At 35.5% G+C, this 19,141-nt stretch overlaps 2 protein-coding genes across 4 annotated transcripts in view; both read right to left on the reverse strand.

The window, feature by feature from the left end:
• Positions 1–505: 505 nt before the first annotated feature.
• Positions 506–14,824, reverse strand: LOC135839253 (IgA receptor-like). The gene is made up of 3 exons (XM_065355189.1): positions 13,819–14,824; positions 6,387–6,510; positions 506–1,840 (listed from the first exon to the last, which is right to left on the reverse strand). Exons 2-3 carry the CDS (start codon positions 6,447–6,449, stop codon positions 1,100–1,102), a joined length of 804 nt encoding a protein of 267 aa, XP_065211261.1. The 5' UTR covers positions 6,450–6,510; positions 13,819–14,824; the 3' UTR covers positions 506–1,099.
• Positions 14,825–14,895: 71 nt separating this feature from the next.
• Positions 14,896–19,141, reverse strand: part of LOC135839250 (slit homolog 3 protein) — a 660,297-nt gene continuing 656,051 nt past the window's right edge. For all 3 annotated transcript variants that reach the window (XM_065355186.1, XM_065355187.1, XM_065355185.1), the window contains one exon: positions 14,896–17,147. In XM_065355186.1, coding sequence (XP_065211258.1) covers positions 16,997–17,147 — 151 coding nt within the window. In that variant the 3' untranslated portion in view covers positions 14,896–16,996. The remainder of the gene's footprint in view (positions 17,148–19,141) is intronic.

Here is a 19,141-nt window from a genome sequence, read left to right on the forward strand (position 1 = left end):
CGGCATTTTTCCGAAACAAGTTTATCAAATTCGTTAAAAAAACGCTCTGATCCACCCTGAACACTCCTTTCCTGATTTCATTTTATGAAAGCTCAACAACCAATGTGTTCATCCAAAATGTGAAGCATTTGTCCTTGTATTTTATTCCAAATTTTGTCAAAAAATGTTTCTAAAAAAAGAGTGAGGTGTTTATCCCAAGAATGCTTTCACACATTCTTTACATCGAATGAAACCACATCACACAGTTCCAAAATTGGCCCAATAAGATTTTTTCCCTTTTCGGATTCAGTCTTTCAGAAGATGAGCAAATAAATAAGCACATCATTTTTGAAATGGTTTTAAAGGACTGGGGTGCAATGGGGGCGAACTATATCAGTCAAAGTGAAACTTGTGTTGATCTGATTCAAAATAACGAAAACATTTTTATATATGATTGTAATTATCGCAATTCAGGATTCGCCTTGTACTTTAAAGAGTTGAAAAAAAATAATAAAACACCTACTAATTCGACCGTTTTATACGTTTCTAAGTACCCTTTTTTTTCTACTGTTTTTATTATGTACAATAAACAAGTTCAATAAGTCATCTTTTTTTAAATATTTTTTGTTTTTTGAAACATACTAGGTACATAGAATAGCATGAGTTATAATTTTTCATTTCTGAACTTAGTCAAAATGGTGGCAGTCTAGTGAATTTACATTCATCTTACTTTAAATACTTAGTAGATACGAGTTGTTTTTTTTTTTTTTTAGATACGAGTAGTAGTATACATAATTTGATTACAATTCGCACAAATCAACTGATTTGATTTATATTTCAGTGAGTGAGTGGTAGCACAAGATAGCGAAAATTCAAAATACTCTTACAAACCACCCGAATGTTAATACACTACACGACTGATAGAAATGTTAAATAAGGTATGAATTTATTCTGATCTAAGAAGTCCAAAAAAATCCTCCCTGTATGTTTCAGGCAGTGGGTGATCAGGTTCTTCTTATAGCCAGTTTATGGATTTAGGTTCTTCGTTTTGCGCATTTAAACAATCGGTTTTCTCCTTCTCTCATCCAGAAGGTTCTTCCTTGGCTATTTCCCTCTTAGTTTAATCCACCATCTCGGCTGCCTTCCGAGCGGCTTTCTCTGTCTCCATTACCTCCCAACGTGCTGCCTCCTTATCGACTGCTTCTTTCGCCTTCTTATCGGCTTCATCCTGAGCCCATTTCTCCGCATCTGTCTTCTTATTGGCCTCCATCTCAGCTATTTTCTTCTTGATCAACTCCTCCTTCTCAGCTTTCTCCTCCGTTTTATCCCGATAGGCTCCCAACTCGTCCAATGCCTTCCAATAGTCTATCTCAATTTTGTCTCTTTCTTTCAGGGCTGCCTCCTTCTCAGCTTTCACTTTCTCCATTTCCATCAAATAATCTTTCTCCTTGTACATTGCTTCCTGATAGGCTTCCTCCAATTTCAATTTATCCTTCATGACCATGTCCATATCAACTTTCACCATCTCCATATCCTTCCAACAGACTGTTTTCTCATTCATTGCCTCTTGATAGGCTTTATCCATCTCATCTTTCATCCTCATGATTTCTTGCTCCATCTCAGCTCTCTCCTTCGCCATTGTATCCCGATACCTTTTCTCCATCTCATCTTTCTCCTTCATAACTTGCTCCATCTTTTTCTCCATTTCCTCCCAATAGGCTTTCTCTCTCTCAGCTTCCGGTGGTTTTTTCACCTTCTTAGATTCAGCATGATCATCAACCGCTTTATCGCAGTTCTTCGTCAAGCAAATTTCCCACTTGGAGGAGGTTCTGCCATGAATGCCCAATGGTCGAGATTCGATCTAAAACAAAGGCATTCAAGTTCCTTTATTTGATTTTAAGATCAATACGAATACAAGCATAATAGGTAATGACACTAATGGCAACTTGGCATCTAAGAAGGTCATTACTCAACTACGTTTATAAATTATTACAAATTGGCAAGTTCGCAACTTTGAATGTTCAATGATGAACTGGCAATTCTGAAAATTGTCAATTGTGTTCAAAATTGTCAAAAACTCCATTTTCATCAAACACAATTCTTCAAAAAAAATTTGCCCCTCCACCGCTCGGCCACTATTTTAGGTTTCTCTTACTGTTTCTGAACTTCAAAAAAAACCTTCAAAATAAAAATTACGTTATATTTAATGATTTTTCACCTATATACTTATTTCAATTTTTCTAGCTTCTCAATTAAAAATAAGTTGCGTTAACCCTTAAACACCCAAGCAAATCCTTAGATGTTATGAAAAAATGTTTTCAATTTCCTGAATAAGACCATCACAAGTATCACTTTTACTCACAGTTCACCCCCCAGCCCCTTGAAGCCACCTCGATAATGATAGACTTATTTATTTGATTATTGTCAAAAATCCGGGAAGCAAAAAACCCGATTGGGTCAATCTTGGAACTGAATGATATAGTTTCATTAGATGTAATGAATGAGTGAAAGGATAATTCCAAAGAACACCTCACCCCTTTTTGGGGGGCAAACATTGATAAAAGTTGGTATAAAATACTTGGACCCATGTCCCATTTTTGGATGAACATATTGATGGTTGAGCTTTCACAAAATGAAATTAAGAAAGGTGTGTAAATGGTGGACCAGAGCGATTTTTTAAAAATTTGATATGCTTGTCTCGATAAAAACCTGAAAAAACAGAGCATGAATACGCAGAGTACATAATATGGGAAATATTATCAAGTAGGCTTGAAATGACAGAAACAAGAATTGAAAGGAACACAGATGCTTTTAACAGCACATAAGTTCAGATAATCTACAATCCACCCATCAAATCTGTTTATCACTCCGTGGATATTCTTTCTCGATACATAGTGTAGTTCAACATCATGAAATATCATGATTGGAAACAACGAATTCTGCTCAAGCAATTTTCATGATGTAGAACTTCACTATCTATGATCGAGGAGGGATAGTGACCTCTTCATGAATGCTTCAACATTATGAAATGCCAGAGACAGCTGCAATTTGACAGTGTAAAGTTTTTCAAAGTGGTAGATAAGCCTATTTCGATACTTCTGCAGAAAAACAATCGTACCACTAACCTTTTGCGGGATGTAACTATTTGTTGACAAATATCGAGAAAGAATATCAACTTCAGCAGGAATTTCTCAAAACATTCAAAAGTTCAAAGTTGTGGTTGAACAACAGTTGAAAGCTTTTTACTGAATCTCAAATCGCCTGAATCCTGTAGTCATAAGCTAGACACAATCTCATGATTATAAACGACGACTTCTGCTCGTACAATTTTCATGATGTAGAACTACATTATCTATGATCGAGGAGGGATAGTGACTTCTTCATGAATGCTTGAACATTATGAAATGCCAGGGAGTGCTGCAATTTGACTGTGTAAAGCTTTTCAAAGTGGTAGATAAACCTATTTCGATATTTCTGCAGAAAAACAATTGTACTGCTAACCTTTTAGTGTAGGCGAATTAGCATTTAAAAAAACATTTTTACCTAGCCAAGCTTTTTTTGCGGGAAATTGTCGAGGGTGACCCCATGAATAATTCCTGAGAGTTACCACCCCGTACCCCTCTTGCTAATTTTTTTATGGGGGGCTGAACCCCCCAAAATGGGGTTTTCGCAGATTTCTCCTCAGGGGTTGATTTTACGTCGAAAACAGTTCAGTACTTTTTTGTTCTACGTCAAATTTCCGATCTAGTGATATATCAACTGTCCTTCTACCCCCAAGGGGGGTGGGGCTAGAACCATTTAAATGAGAGGGGTTTTCTAAAAAACACAAAAAAGATATCGTCGTGTAGGAGGGGTGAAATGGCCCCCGAGAGCGTTCGGGTTGATACTAGCATGGAAGGTGGGTACCATCGAGAAACTACCGCGTGAAAAATTTCAGATCCACACCACCTCCCCTTTTTGGGGAAACCCCCTTTTTTGAAATTTCAATAACACAGTCCTCAGCCCCATTTCAACCGATTTTGAAAATTTTTCTGGAAGTTATGTATATACTTGGTAGATATCCCCACAAAAATTTTCAACCCCCTCCCCTCATATTTACCCCTCAAAATGGTGTTTTTTTCATTTTTTTATGCCTGCTAACAACCAAGATTGCGAGGTACAATTTTGGAAACACGTTTTTTGGATGTATTTGTGACCCCCAAACATCATATACTATATTAAAAAATTTTGCTTTGGTGCGCCGTGGTGAAAACTTGGAATAATGTATCTTAGGGGGTGGGGGGTGAAATGGGAACTTTGAAAAAAAATAACTATTAATGAGTAGGGTATCGTTTTCATATGATTCGATACCGCTGAACACGAATATGACGTCAGATTTTCTGCTACACTCACCTAGCCCTCTCCAGAGCCCCTCAACCCCCTCAATTTTCAGTATTTCTGAAATGAAGTTATTTTGATGACATTGATGTCGTTTTCATATGATTCGATACTGCTGAACACGAATATGACCTCACATTTTGTGCTACACCCACCTAGCCCTCTCCAGAACTTCATTTCAGAAATACTGAAAATTGAGGGGGTTGAGGGGCTCTGGAGAGGGCTAGGTGAGTGTAGCAGAAAATCTGACGTCATATTCGTGTTCAGCGGTATCGAATCATATGAAAACGATACCCTACTCATTAATAGTTATTTTTTTTCAAAGTTCCCATTTCACCCCCCACCCCCTAAGATACATTATTCCAAGTTTTCACCACGGCGCACCAAAGCAAAATTTTTTAATATAGTATATGATGTTTGGGGGTCACAAATACATCCAAAAAACGTGTTTCCAAAATTGTACCTCGCAATCTTGGTTGTTAGCAGGCATAAAAAAATGAAAAAAACACCATTTTGAGGGGTAAATATGAGGGGAGGGGGTTGAAAATTTTTGTGGGGATATCTACCAAGTATATACATAACTTCCAGAAAAATTTTCAAAATCGGTTGAAATGGGGCTGAGGACTGTGTTATTGAAATTTCAAAAAAGGGGGGTTCCCCAAAAAGGGGAGGTGGTGTGGATCTGAAATTTTTCACGCGGTAGTTTCTCGATTGTACCCACCTTCCATGCTAGTATCGACCCGAACGCTCTCGGGGGCCATTTCACCCCTCCTACACGACGATATCTTTTTTGTGTTTTTTAGAAAACCCCTCTCATTTAAATGGTTCTAGCCCCACCCCCCTTGGGGGTAGAAGGACAGTTGATATATCACTAGATCGGAAATTTGACGTAGAACAAAAAAGTACTGAACTGTTTTCGACGTAAAATCAACCCCTGAGGAGAAATCTGCGAAAACCCCATTTTGGAGGGGTTCAGCCCCCCATGAAAAAATTAGCAAGAGGGGTACGGGGTGGTAACTCTCAGGAATTATTCATGGGGTCACCCTCGACAATTTCCCGCAAAAAAAGCTTGGCTAGGTAAACATGTTTTTTTAATGCGATTTTTCAGCTAATTCGCCTACACTATTTGTAGGATGTAACTATTTGGTGACAAATATCGAGAAAGAATATCCACGGAGTGATAAACAGCTTTGATGGGTGGATTGTAGATTATCTGAACTTATGTGCTGTTAAAAGCATCTGTGTTCCTTTCAATTCTTGTTTCTGTCATTTCAAGCCTACTTGATAATATTTCCCATATTATGTACTCTGCGTATTCATGCTCTGTTTTTTCAGGTTTTTATCGAGACAAGCATATCAAATTTTTAAAAAATCGCTCTGGTCCACCATTTACACACCTTTCTTAATTTCATTTTGTGAAAGCTCAACCATCAATATGTTCATCCAAAAATGGGACATGGGTCCAAGTATTTTATACCAACTTTTATCAATGTTTGCCCCCCAAAAAGGGGTGAGGTGTTCTTTGGAATTATCCTTTCACTCATTCATTACATCTGATGAAACTATATCATTCAGTTCCAAGATTGACCCAATCGGGTTTTTTGCTTCCCAGATTTTTGACAATAATCAAATAAATAAGTCTATCATTATCGAGGTGGCTTCAGGGGGCTGGGGGGTGAACTGTGAGTAAAAGTGATACTTGTGATGGTCTTATTCAGGAAATTGAAAACATTTTTTCATAACATCTCAGGATTTGCTTGGGTGTTTAAGGGTTAAACACAGTTACAATGTGCGTACACATAATGTACCCACAACTTTTCACACCTTCAAAGTATCATGTTGAGAATGCATGAAAAAATTGCGGTGTGCATCTTATAATAGTAGTAACTAGCCAAGTTGTTGGAAAATCTGTGATTTTGTAGTTGGCATTTTCAACATCTCCTCCCCCCCCCTCACTAGTAAAATAGGTTTGCTTTGCCCCTGACGCGGGACAACATACGTATGTAGTTAGGTATAAAAGATTCACTCACTGCTGGAACTACTGCAACGTACACAACCAATAAACTGATCGTGAACGTCTCAATTTTACACATACTCAAGTTTTTCTTCTAATGCTTTACAAAGAATTACGTTAAAAGGATGGGTATCTGAAAACTACAAGAAGAGTATACAAGTAGGTAAGTACGTCTATGAATATAATATTGTGTACTACCTACATAAATAGAAAAATAAAAATGCAGTGAACAAAAGTTAGGTAAGGTTACATTATTAAGGTGCACCGGGGTAAGTCAGAACACGGGGAAGTTGGGACATCTAATCTGATGCTTGACTGCCATAAACATTTTTGAGATTCAGTTCCATTTCACATGTTTTTGGTTCAATATTTTTGTTAGTTGAGCTTAAAGCTCTGAAAAATGATGATTTGTATTTTCGAAAATCGCCTATACTCGGCGCGAAGAAAAAATACTAGGAGATGAAATAAAAACGCATGAGCACACGACGACATCAGTATTACAACTGTTTTTCTATATTTTTTAAAAGTATAAGAAAATACCATATTTCTACATACGAGGGAGACAAATTACCGCAAACCTCGCCCATTCCATCTCACCCTCGATTCTCACAGAGTGTAAAATGTACTGCAGGCGAGTGTCCGCCTAAAACCAATTAGTAGGATGTAAACATGACGAGCACTTAACTGCAACGTATTATTGATACATTCCAGAAGTCTCAGGCTTGCATTTCGATTTTTTTTTTTTTAAATAATGCACACATACAGACGTTGCGATCCCTTCCGTGGGAACCGCGTAAAATTACGTACATGAACTTTGAAATCTACCATAATAAATCTATTTTTAAATCCTAATATTCTAAATCGTATTTCTAGTATTTTTTCTTAAAATAATGCATTACATATCAACAGATTCCCCCCGCTGAGACCGCAGGTCTCAGGAGAGAAAAAATGATAATTTTTAAACATCTTAAACATTTATTTCTAAACTACGTACACACAACGAAATTCAATTCAAATGCATAACCAAACCATCTTAAAAGTAATCTCTAAAATTAACCCCAAAAGTGTTGTTTTTTTTTTTTTTTTTTAATTACCTATTTATCCTCAGGGAGAATTACTAAATTAGTAATATTTCGTGAACGAATTTGTCCACCAAACTCCACATCTACCACACGAACTAATCCTTCCTTGTCAGGATACACTTTTCTTACAATTCCTAATGGCCATTTAAAGGGTTTTGGTTGATTGTTTTTAACAAAAACCAGCTGACCAACCTTAACATTTGGAACTCAATTTTTCCACTTATAACGTTGCTGCAATTGGTTCAAATAGTCCTTACTCCAAACAGACCAAAATCCTTTAAAGATATTTTGAATTAAAAGCAACCTACGACTCAAATTAACCTCTTCAGAATCAATAGCAGGTACTGACATAATATTACGACCAATCAAAAAATGGCTTGGAGTCAAGATCTCTGTACCCTGCTCTACACCTCCTTTGTAGCACAAAGGCCGCATATTTAGAACAGCTTCGATTTTTGCAAACAAGGTTCGAAATTCTTCTATATTCAATGCATTTTCCTTTGTAACAGCCACCAAGTGCTTTTTGAAGCTTTTCACCGCAGCTTCCCAAATACCTCCTTGATGAGGTGAAGCAGGTGGTATGAAACGCCATTCAAAATTTTCAGTAACCGAATAATCGAGCAACTTTTTCTCATCCAATTTGAGAAAATTTTTTGTACCAACGAAATTGGTACCATTGTCAGAATAAACGATTGCAGGCAAACCTCGACGAGACACGAAAGTTTGAAAAGCTAATAAAAACTTTTCAGTTGATAAGCCTGATACAATTTCAACATGTACTGCCCTAACAGTGAGACAAACGAAAATTGCAGCATAAATCTGATTATATCGAGTAGATCGATGATCCGTACATTTACAAGTAAAGGGACCAGCAAAATCAACACCAACATAAGTGAAAGGCGGAGCAACCGTGACTCGTTCCTTCGGAAGTTGTCCCATGAATTGTTGTGCTGTTGCTGCCTTCATTCGAGTGCATAAAACACAATTACGAATTATGAATTTTATCAAATTAGTTGTGCCACCTACTAACCACATTTTCCACGAGATAAACGAAGCAATAAATCGGCGATTTGCGTGATAATATTTTTCGTGAATATACTCACAATACAATTTAGCCAGATGGCTTTTAGAGGAAAGGAGTATAGGATGTTTAGACTGATCGGCTAGTGACGACTTATTTAGGCGACCACCTACACGCAAAACACCATCTTTATCTAGGTAAGGATCAAGGGAAAGTAAGGCACTTTTATTTTTCAACGGAAGGTTAATTTTTAGGCGTTCAATATCCTTGAAAAAGTGAATACTTTGGACAAAACAAACAACAATTTTTTCACTCTTCTCCACTTCCTCTTTCGACAATGTAGGCGACTCATTGATTGGCTCCAAATTACGAATTCTAGCTCTAAAATTTCTAATTTTTCTGCAAATGAGCGCAATGGCGCGAATCAACCTAAGGTAGGACGAAGATCGTGAAGTAAAATCATCTACAACACCAACACAAAATGCCACCTTAACTTTACGACGTTCTAGAGCTAGATGCGTGTCTAAATTTGGGATAGGATGAAAGGAACGATAATTCTCGTGGTATAAAAACTCAGGTCCACAAACCATCTCGTTTTCCCAACAAATTCTTCCACTTTCAATCCTCGAGTTGCATCATCAGCAGGGTTTTCATTGCTCCTTACATAGGTCCACTGACAAAAGGGAAAAACATCCAAAATCGTTCGTACTCTATTAGAAACGAACGTTTTCCACTCATCAGGTGGTTTACTAAGCCAACAAAGCACCACAGTCGAGTCAGAAAAATTAATGATATTTTGAAGAGGAATTTTCAAATTATTTGCAATACGAGACACCAAATCAACAAGCAATTTAGCTGCTTGCAGCTCAAGCTTTGGAATTGTCAATTCCTTAACTGGCGCTACTCTCGTTTTGGATGAAATAAGACGACAAAAAATTTTACCTTTTTCGTTTTGAGCGCGAATATATACTGCCGCACAATAGGCTTTATCACTCGCATCACAAAAACCAACAATTGTGCATTCAAAAGCACCAAAAATATATCGAGGGATTTTCACAAAATTTAAGTCAGTCAAATCTTTAATATACGAAACGAATAAGGCGGCTGTTTCAGGACTGACTGGGTCATCCCAATCCTTTCCTTCAAGCCAAACCTCTTTCAAAAGCAGTTTACCACGTACTAAAACTGGTGAAACTAATCCTATTGGGTCAAAAGTGCGAGAAATTAACGACAAAATAATTCTTTTCGTAACGATAGTTTGAGAATCTAAATCCTCAATTTTAACTTTGACTGAGTAGTCATCCTCCTCTGGCCTCCAAATTAAACCAAGAACAGGAACAGAACACAAACTTTCAGTCATAGTTTTTGAACCACTAGCTGCATGCAGTTTCGAATCAATATTATTTAATAATTCCTTTGAATTTGACGAATATTTCCTCAAAAGGAAACCAAATTTTTCCAGAGCAAGGTGCAAACCTCTCTGAATTCTTATTGCTTCCTCGATTGTTTGAGCACCACCAGTAAAATCATCCATGAAAAAATTATTTCGAATCAAAAATGCAAGAAAGGGGTCATAGGGTTCAACCATTCTAGCAATAATTTCCAAACACATGGTAGCGATAAACGAAGCAGGCCCTGTACCATAAGTGAGCGTACTCAACTGAAACTGTTTAATTATCTCAAAGACTGAATCCCTCCAAAAAATCGACTGATATTTCCTATCCTCAATTGCAACCCAAATCATGCGGTACATTTTTGCAATATCGGCTGAGAATATATATTTATACCAGCGCATGTTTATCAAAATATCATACAAATCTCTTTGAATTTTTGGACCAACCATTAGGGATTCATTCAAGGATGGAGTTCCGGCTGTGGCGTTGAAAACGACTCTCAAAGGAGTTGTCTCACTGCCTTCTCGGATAACTGCCCTATGAGGCAAAAAACAAGCATCAGGATCATAATCGGGAATGAGTGACATGTGACCCATTTCCAGATACTCCTTCATGAAATCACTGTAAGAAATTTTCAATTTCTCACTCAACTTATTTTCCATTCTGCTCAAGGCCTTCAATGCAAGCTTCCGATTATGAGCTATTTTACTTTTTTCCAACTTGAAAGGCAAACGAACACAAAACTTACCATCTTCCCCTATTTTGTAAGTTTCCTCAAAATGTTTCATACAACGATCAGCTTCAGAATCCTTGACCTTGGACACAATTTCTGCCTCTTCTATCTCCCAAAATTTTCTCAAATTTTCATCAATTGACTGTCGAGTAAACCCAACAAATTTTTCAGCTCCTTTCTGTAAAACTGTCCCTGAAACGATCCAACCAAACTGCGACAACCTCAAATCCAAAGTTCCTACTCTCAAAGACTGATCTAAAATGCATTGGCCAAAATATTCAGCCCCAATAATCATGTCAATATTACTAATTGAAATATTGCAATCAAGGTAGGCGGGATCGGCTAAGGGAACATTACGTAAGGCATTTAAAACGTCTTTTGAGAATTCAGCATTGACTGTGTATTTCATGGCAGAGGCTGGAACGATATCCGCCTGCACCTCTAAACGAAATCTGTCCTTTTTAGACGAAACAATTAAATCGACACTCGACGATGTTTTTGTGCATGAAGCACCGACACCTCTTATAGATGAAACGATCGACGACCTTTTTGTAGGCAGGTTAAATTTCTTTACTGCCGCATCGGAAATAAAGGTAGCCTGTGAACAACTATCCAGCAAAACACGAAGCGTGCCAACGACATTACCACACACAAATCTCACAATAGCAGATGGCAACAAAACTGTTTTTTCCACATTTTTCTCTGTTGCCACGACACACGATAAAGATTCTTTCTCTGAAGCAGTAGCCTCGGACGATTTAGGCACGACAGGTTGTACAATGACTTTTGCATCTACTGATTTCTCCTTACTTTTTGGCCCATTTTGGGCACTTAAATTACTGCCAAAATGTAACAAGTAATTATGCGGATCTCCACAATGACAACGAAATTTTTGACTTTTACAATTTGGAGACAAATGGCCATAGCTCAAACAAATCACGCATAGCGCTTTACTCTTACAAAAAAGTTGCCTCTCTTTAGGAGACATACTCAAAAACTCAGTACACGTATATATCGCATGCTCTCCATTACATTTCCTACAAGCAGGCTTTTTATTAGCAATAGCCACAAATGTTGATTTTTTATCCTTTTTTATCAAATTGCTACTAATCTTTCTCTCCTCGGTACGTTCATCTACAACATGTGCTCTACTTTGAAGAAATTTATCAAGATCTTTGAATTTTGGATAAAATTCCATATTTGTGTAAAAATTCTCCCAATCACGTTTTGTATTATCATCTAACTTCGAACGAATGAGAAATGCTAAAAACCTCGAAAATGTTGGATTTACCTCCTCACCAATGGAAGTCAATCCTCGAATTACGCTATTAGTCGTATCTAAGAGATTTTGGATTCCATTTTCGTTTTTGATCGTTTCTAGGCTCACCAATTTTTTAAAGAAAGCACCAAGCACTGACCTCGGCTTACTAAACCTATAAATTACATGAGACCAAGCCTCAGCATACCCATCTCTAGAGATTTCGTAATGATCAACAATATTAGAAGCTTTCCCTACTAAACACTTTTTTAAAAAATATAGCTTACAGGTAGGACTGTAGTCGGCATTCTCATGAACTAAATTCTCGAACATTGATCTCCATTCCTGGAATTTGGTCGCGTCTCCATCAAAAGTAGGGGGTTCAATTTCTTTCATTATTGGCGCGTACCTGAAGCCGCTTGACGATCCATTTCCTGAACTACTGCTACTGTTACCATTGATAATTGATTCATCGGCACGATTTTTATCCAATCCAGCTTTGATCCACGCAATTTTTGATTTGACATCGACTTCAAGCTCGGTGGCCACATCCATGTCAACGAAATATTCTTCTCTCATTTTCTTATCCTCGTCATCATCGGTTTTCAGCTTTACAATGATTTCCTCGGATAGGCTTTGGAATCTGGCATTTTCTGCTTCAATTTTTTGCACAATGGCTTCAAGTTTCACTAAACTTTCGAACGACGGTTCTGTTTTTTCGATATGAGCAACGACTTGATTTTTGTAACGCATCAAATTTTCATATTGGAACAATCGCTTCTTCTTTTGAGTTTCGGTCGCCATTTCGAATTTTTTTTTTTCAATTTTTTAAACGAATTTTTATAATGACGAACGAACTATCGAATGCAAAAATTGGTACTTTTTTGCGGACTACATACGAACACGAAAATTGATTATTATTTTACTCAAAAACGACACGGTTCGCACAGTATCCGGCTCCTTCGGAGGACCATAATGTTAGTTGAGCTTAAAGCTCTGAAAAATGATGATTTGTATTTTCGAAAATCGCCTATACTCGGCGCGAAGAAAAAATACTAGGAGATGAAATAAAAACGCATGAGCACACGACGACATCAGTATTACAACTGTTTTTCTATATTTTTTAAAAGTATAAGAAAATACCATATTTCTACATACGAGGGAGACAAATTACCGCAAACCTCGCCCATTCCATCTCACCCTCGATTCTCACAGAGTGTAAAATGTACTGCAGGCAAGTGTCCGCCTAAAACCAATTAGTAGGATGTAAACATGACGAGCACTTAACTGCAACGTATTATTGATACATTCCAGAAGTCTCAGGCTTGCATTTCGATTTTTTTTTTTTTAAATAATGCACACATACAGACGTTGCGATCCCTTCCGTGGGAACCGCGTAAAATTACGTACATGAACTTTGAAATCTACCATAATAAATCTATTTTTAAATCCTAATATTCTAAATCGTATTTCTAGTATTTTTTCTTAAAATAATGCATTACATATCAACAATTTTGTTGTTGTTTTGAAAAGGACTTGTTCATTTTTTCACACTCGTACATGTACTCGATTTTGACATGAATTTTCCACATTGTCCCAAAGTTTTGTAGAGTACTCTTTTTCATTGAGAATGCTCGTTTTGGAAATTCCGTGTCTCAAACCAAAGCACTGTCAGATCCTTCTTCTTACTAATACACCAAGGAATAGAGAACAGCACGTTCATAAAGGAGTTTGTAATTATTTTTTAATGAGAATAGCAGTAAATTCAAAAATCAATAATAAAAATAAACTCATTTTCAAAACAAAATCTTGACAATGGTCAGGAATAAAGAACCAACCCCTTAAATCTTGAAAAAATTTTAACGCTGCTTTTTTAGTACATAGATAGGTATTCACAAATTCCAAGGTACCTATGTGACATGTCATTACTTAACAAACGTAAGTATAATAAATCAGTTACCTATTTCATGTATCAGCTTCCTTACTTACTCACTTGAGTAGAGAGTCTATGTACATGAGGTAGGTAGTAGGTACCCACTGTTTCTACTATAAACTCAAAGAAAATTATACAAAATGTGGTATGAGTACCTATGTTGATACAACAACACCTCGTTCAACTATTTTAAGCAATGACTGTAAGTAATTAAATGCCTCCTGAGTGGGTACTTACACAGCGCAAATAAATTTCACGCGACGTTATTACCTAAAACTTGATTAATTTTCAAGGTTTAGGAACCAGCAATCTACTCGTATATTATTTTTAGCAAACTCCATATCTGGTTCAATGGTTCAGCATACCAATCGTAATGTTCATTTTCTGGAATGAAGAATTGTATATTTTATGCGAACACGTTCGTTAAAATAGTACCTAATTTTCAGAAACAAGGTTAGGTAATACTCGTATATGTATTGCTTACTCAATACCCACTACAAAAAAGTGCTTCAATTTTTATTGCACACATGATATACCAATTAAATAGTCTTCATTATTGTAGAAAAATTCTTTGGAAATCGAAAAAATAACATATGTACGTAGGTAGAGGTACACCTTACCCACCTAAATTAAAAAGCAAGGCTCGAAACATGAACGTTTTCCGATAGGTAGGTATAGGTACACGTATTGAGTACAAGAACATATTTTTTTTCTTGGAGGATCAAGGATCAACGTATCTACAGACTTTCCCCTGAACTATAGTTTATCTCAACGGAACTTCCAAGTACTTACGTCACTTTTCGCGAAAAATGCTCATTAAAATTCACCTTTTCAGGATCATTCTCAAATTATTCTTTATCTCATGTGCAAATTTGAAATTTTGAACTCAATATCTCAATTAGATACAGCGCGTTCAATCGTGTTCACAACATTTTGATCAAATTCAAATAGCCTACATATCAATATCGAACTTGTTATGAAGTCTTAACGTGATACGTATCTAAAATCTGAAATGGTTATTCAAGTACAATACAAAGCACGTTGTAAAAGTTGAAAACATAGAAAAAATTGATCATCGTGAAAGTTCACCAATAAAAACACCACTATCGTTTAGGAATGTAATTAAAAGAAAAAACGAAGAGAATTCACATTCAAGGCAACTATGCTTTAAAACAGAATTAAAACACGATGTTGAAACTGCAGATTAATTTACAAAATTTTTCAATGAAAGTAGGAAATTATTATTGAGTTCATCAAACTTTTCTCATGCGTGTTTTGAATAAAACGAATATTGAGCATTTCAGTTTCTATGTATTCAAGCCAACTTGTTTATTCCTTTTTCCAAATATTAATACATACTCAAATACGCTGATGTATTTCATTTTATTCTTTCTAAACCGGAAAATAGGTAAATCTGGTGATGGTTTTTAAAAAACCATACTAATAGGTAGGTACATTACAGTAAGTATTGGGGAAAAAATATCGAAAATCAATCCGCAGTTAAGTAAATTTATACTAAAATACAGATACAAATAATTATTACAAAAAGGGAAAAAACAAAAAACAAAACAAAGATAAAAAGTGCTAACGGGTAAAAAATAGGTTCTCCTTGATATGTCTTATGATATGTATGTGTTAAGTAATGGACTTCGTCATTCGTAACATAGAATATTTTTCACATATAAAAACAAATAGATACTTACAACTTAATTATTATGAATGATAAAATGATATGTGTATTCAGATATGTTTCGTTAGGTAATAATCACCTTTCTCGCCCTCTTGGAATTTTTTTCAACATCAAGTAATGAAACATGGTAACTGCGCCTTACTTTAAAATTAAAATGAAACAAAACAAAACTCATTGACGACATTTACGTACTTACATTTCATGTACGTAGGCATTACAGGCACTAGGCAGGTAAATCGACAAAAATAGATATGGTATTTGTACTCGTAAGAGTACCCTAAAAGATCCTCAATAATATCGAGCATACTTGGTGAGAATTTTTGCGGCGAAGTGTGGGTTGGTGGCATTGATCTACGGGTTTTGATACGGCTCAGCGCTGCCAATTTACATCTCCTCACAAAAATTCTCGTTAGCTATGCTCGATTCTGCTGGGCACCCTATATAATGTATTTGCGTACCTACAATGAACAGAAAATAAGTTTGTAAAGTAATAAAGCCAGGTAGCTACTTATTATTCAGAGAAACGAGAAATTTTTTTCAAAAATTCTAATAAATAGGTTTAGAGTTCATTGATCTGATGAATGAGAATTATTAAATTATTCAGGAAATGCATCAAAGACTAACTAGAAAAAAAAATGGGAATTACGAAAAACTATTGCATAAGTACTATTTTGTTCCTGGCAATTCCGTTTTTCAAGATTTTTTCTTACAAATTAACTTATGTATTCATTTTGCTTATTTGATTAAAAAAAAAATCAAAAATGTACAACAATCTTTATAGACTCTTTCCTTTTTTCTATGATCATTGATCTTATTAAAAAATTCTCATCAGCCTAATCAAGCGAGTGTTGATTAGTTCCGAATATAGGCACTTCCCTCACTTTCAAATAAAATCATTCAAGAATGCCTTCGGCTCATTACAAAATAGGGACCTATATTCCGTTCATAAATGAAGAACAGGAGCCGAGAAGCTAAGCTTAAACCTTTGGAAAGCCTTACTACAGTTCCCGACGGTAATTAAGCGAAATGAAAAATAAATCTTAAAAATAATTGGTGCAATAATTCTTAAAATTGGTGCTCTTAAATAACATAAAATAGGTAGGTACTTTTTATCAAAGCAATCAAACAGCTTTTGTAGCTGGAAAATAAAACTTAGAAAATTATAATTAATCACAAAAGTACATATTTTCAAGACCAAAACAATACACCAATTTATACACACGTTTCAATCAACCACATGTTTTTTTTGTCGCTCTTTATTATTCATGCTCATGAACTGGGAAAAAAATGAAAGCGCCGTACCCTAGGTATTATTTTGGATGTTGTTTTCCATGAAGGTAAGTATAAAATAGATAATAGATTTTTATACGTAAATGTATCACATATACTTTCGTTTTTACTTATATAAATAACAATTTTCAAATGCGATTATAAAAAGGTATTACTTTTTCATTCGATGAACTTATACTTTTTAATGATGATAATTCTTTTTTCTTCGTTTATGGTTTTTCTTGTTCAGAAACAACGCATAACCGCTGAAGTTGCCAACCACGGTAGTAATTTTGATGCACTGATCGCTGTTGCTATTCCGGTTGTTGATTGGAAACCGCCGTTTCGAACTAGACATTTCATTTTGTCCACTGGTAGTTTTTGTATGTTGTATTCTCTAGAAAATGAAAACAAATTTATGCTCCTTCGAATACTATACTCGAAAGTTATGTGTAGAATTACGCAAATATTCTAAAAGGGCTGATTGACAGATCTGAATGTACTTTATTGAAAAATCGTGAATGTTGAAAAAATCACGATGAAACCTTTCAATTTTAAAGAAATCTTTCAACACGTGCGAAGAACGTCAAATATTTGAATAGTTTTTGAATTTCGCATCTGGTATTAGAGAAAGAAAGGCGTCCAACAGATAACAGGGTGTCTAAAGGAATTTGTTGACCGAAAATCGCTGCTTTTTACTACTTAAAATATTTTTAACCTCCCCCTCAAACAACTTTTTCCCATTTTTTTTTTTGGCTTGGAATTGTAATTGTTTACATTGGAGCATACATTTTCAACAATTTGAAATCAACTCAATGATTATAAAACCATCGCTACATTTATCAGGTTGCCCAACAAAATTTCGAAATAAAAAAGTAGGACTTTAGCAGGACTAAGTGCATATTAGCAGGACATATTTAAAACACTTGGGAGTTTTCAAGGTGAGAGGGGTGAGTGAGGCAAAGTTTTATATTCAAATTTTTCACTTTTCTAATGTCTTCAAACATCCCAAGATTTTTTTTAAGCAAGCTAGTGTTGGAAATATATTTACATCATTTCAATTTTTGATTTTATTTTTACTTTCAAGATTGTTGCTAATGTATCGTAGGTGATGAAATTGGGCGAATAAACAATTTTTTTTAACATGACAAATTTTTAAAAAATGTGTGGGACTACCTATGCAAAAATTTAATGGAAAATTTGAACGACATTTGAGGGAAACATTACCAATTTTTCGAAATGAAACGGCGAGTTTCAAAGCAAAATAAGTAAGAGATAAAATGACAATTTTACCACATGAAAGGTAGTAAGGTACCTACCTATAATTTTGCCTAATATTTATCTACCTAACATATAAAAATTTCAATTTCTCCTTACAGTCTGGAATGTTTCAATTACAGAAAAGAGGAACAAACTGGATCTGGCGAAGCGTGGATAAAAGCTCTCGAAAATCAGTATTTCAAGAGGTTGTGTGATGAGTTAATAATCAGAAGTTCATTAGTTTGCTACAAAATTTTAAAATTCGAATCATGATTTTTTTTGGAAAAATGGAAAATAGAAAGCAAACGGGACCGCACGAAGCTAAGGCAAAAGCTCTCGAAAATTAGTATTCCGGGAGGCATAAAAACAATGGAATTCGAATGATGATTCTTTTTTTGAAGAGGGAAAAAGATCTCAAAAATCAGTATTTCGAGAGGTATAATTTTTTTTTGTGCGATGAGTTACTTACAAGAAGTTTATTATTTAGCTTCAAAATTTCAAAATTTGAATCATTTTTTTCCTAATTCACAATTGAAAAAGAAAAGCAAACGAGTCCGAGCGGAGCAAAAGCTCTCGAAAATTAGTATTTTCGAGTGATATAAAAACATATTATCTCGTGTAATAAATGAAGGAGTTTATTATTTTTGCTTCTATTCAAAATTACAAGAAAATAGGATTTTCCACTTTCTTCATTTTGCACTACCTACCTTTCAAGCAAAATCGCTGAAAATAACAATTTTCACCACCATTTCACTACTTCCACTACCCTGTAGACACCCTAAGATAGATACTTCCAGAAAAAAAGATAAAGCTCAACTTATGTATGTGCAGAATTTCACTGTTCTACGAAAATTGTAGAAATTCGCGTACCAGAACATGCTGTCAAATGTTGCTGCTTGGGAAATGACGAAGCGATGGCCGGAGGGGGGTGTAAGAGATTCCCTTTCACACAAAAGATCATCGTAGGAAAAAATTTTGTATTTTAGCTGTCGGAAACAGATTTTTAAAATGTACTCCTCTAGAAAACGTTCACAAAAATGATATATCTGTACCTGAATTTATAAGTGCTAAACGTAAGTTCCATTTAGACCTCCTCCCCCTATTTTATGGTAATTTTTCAAAACTGTGAAA

This window comes from Planococcus citri, chromosome 3, assembly GCF_950023065.1.
Source record: "Planococcus citri chromosome 3, ihPlaCitr1.1, whole genome shotgun sequence".
NCBI classification, from domain to species: Eukaryota; Metazoa; Arthropoda; class Insecta; order Hemiptera; family Pseudococcidae; genus Planococcus; species Planococcus citri.

Bases quoted from the DNA above. Each gene is read 5' to 3' on its own strand.
- LOC135839253 (XM_065355189.1), bottom strand. From the start codon at position 6,449: ATGTGTAAAATTGAGACGTTCACGATCAGTTTATTGGTTGTGTACGTT. The intron at 1,841-6,386 runs GTGAGTGAATCT...CCTTTGTTTTAG, and splicing joins ACGTTGCAGTAGTTCCAGCA to ATCGAATCTCGACCATTGGG.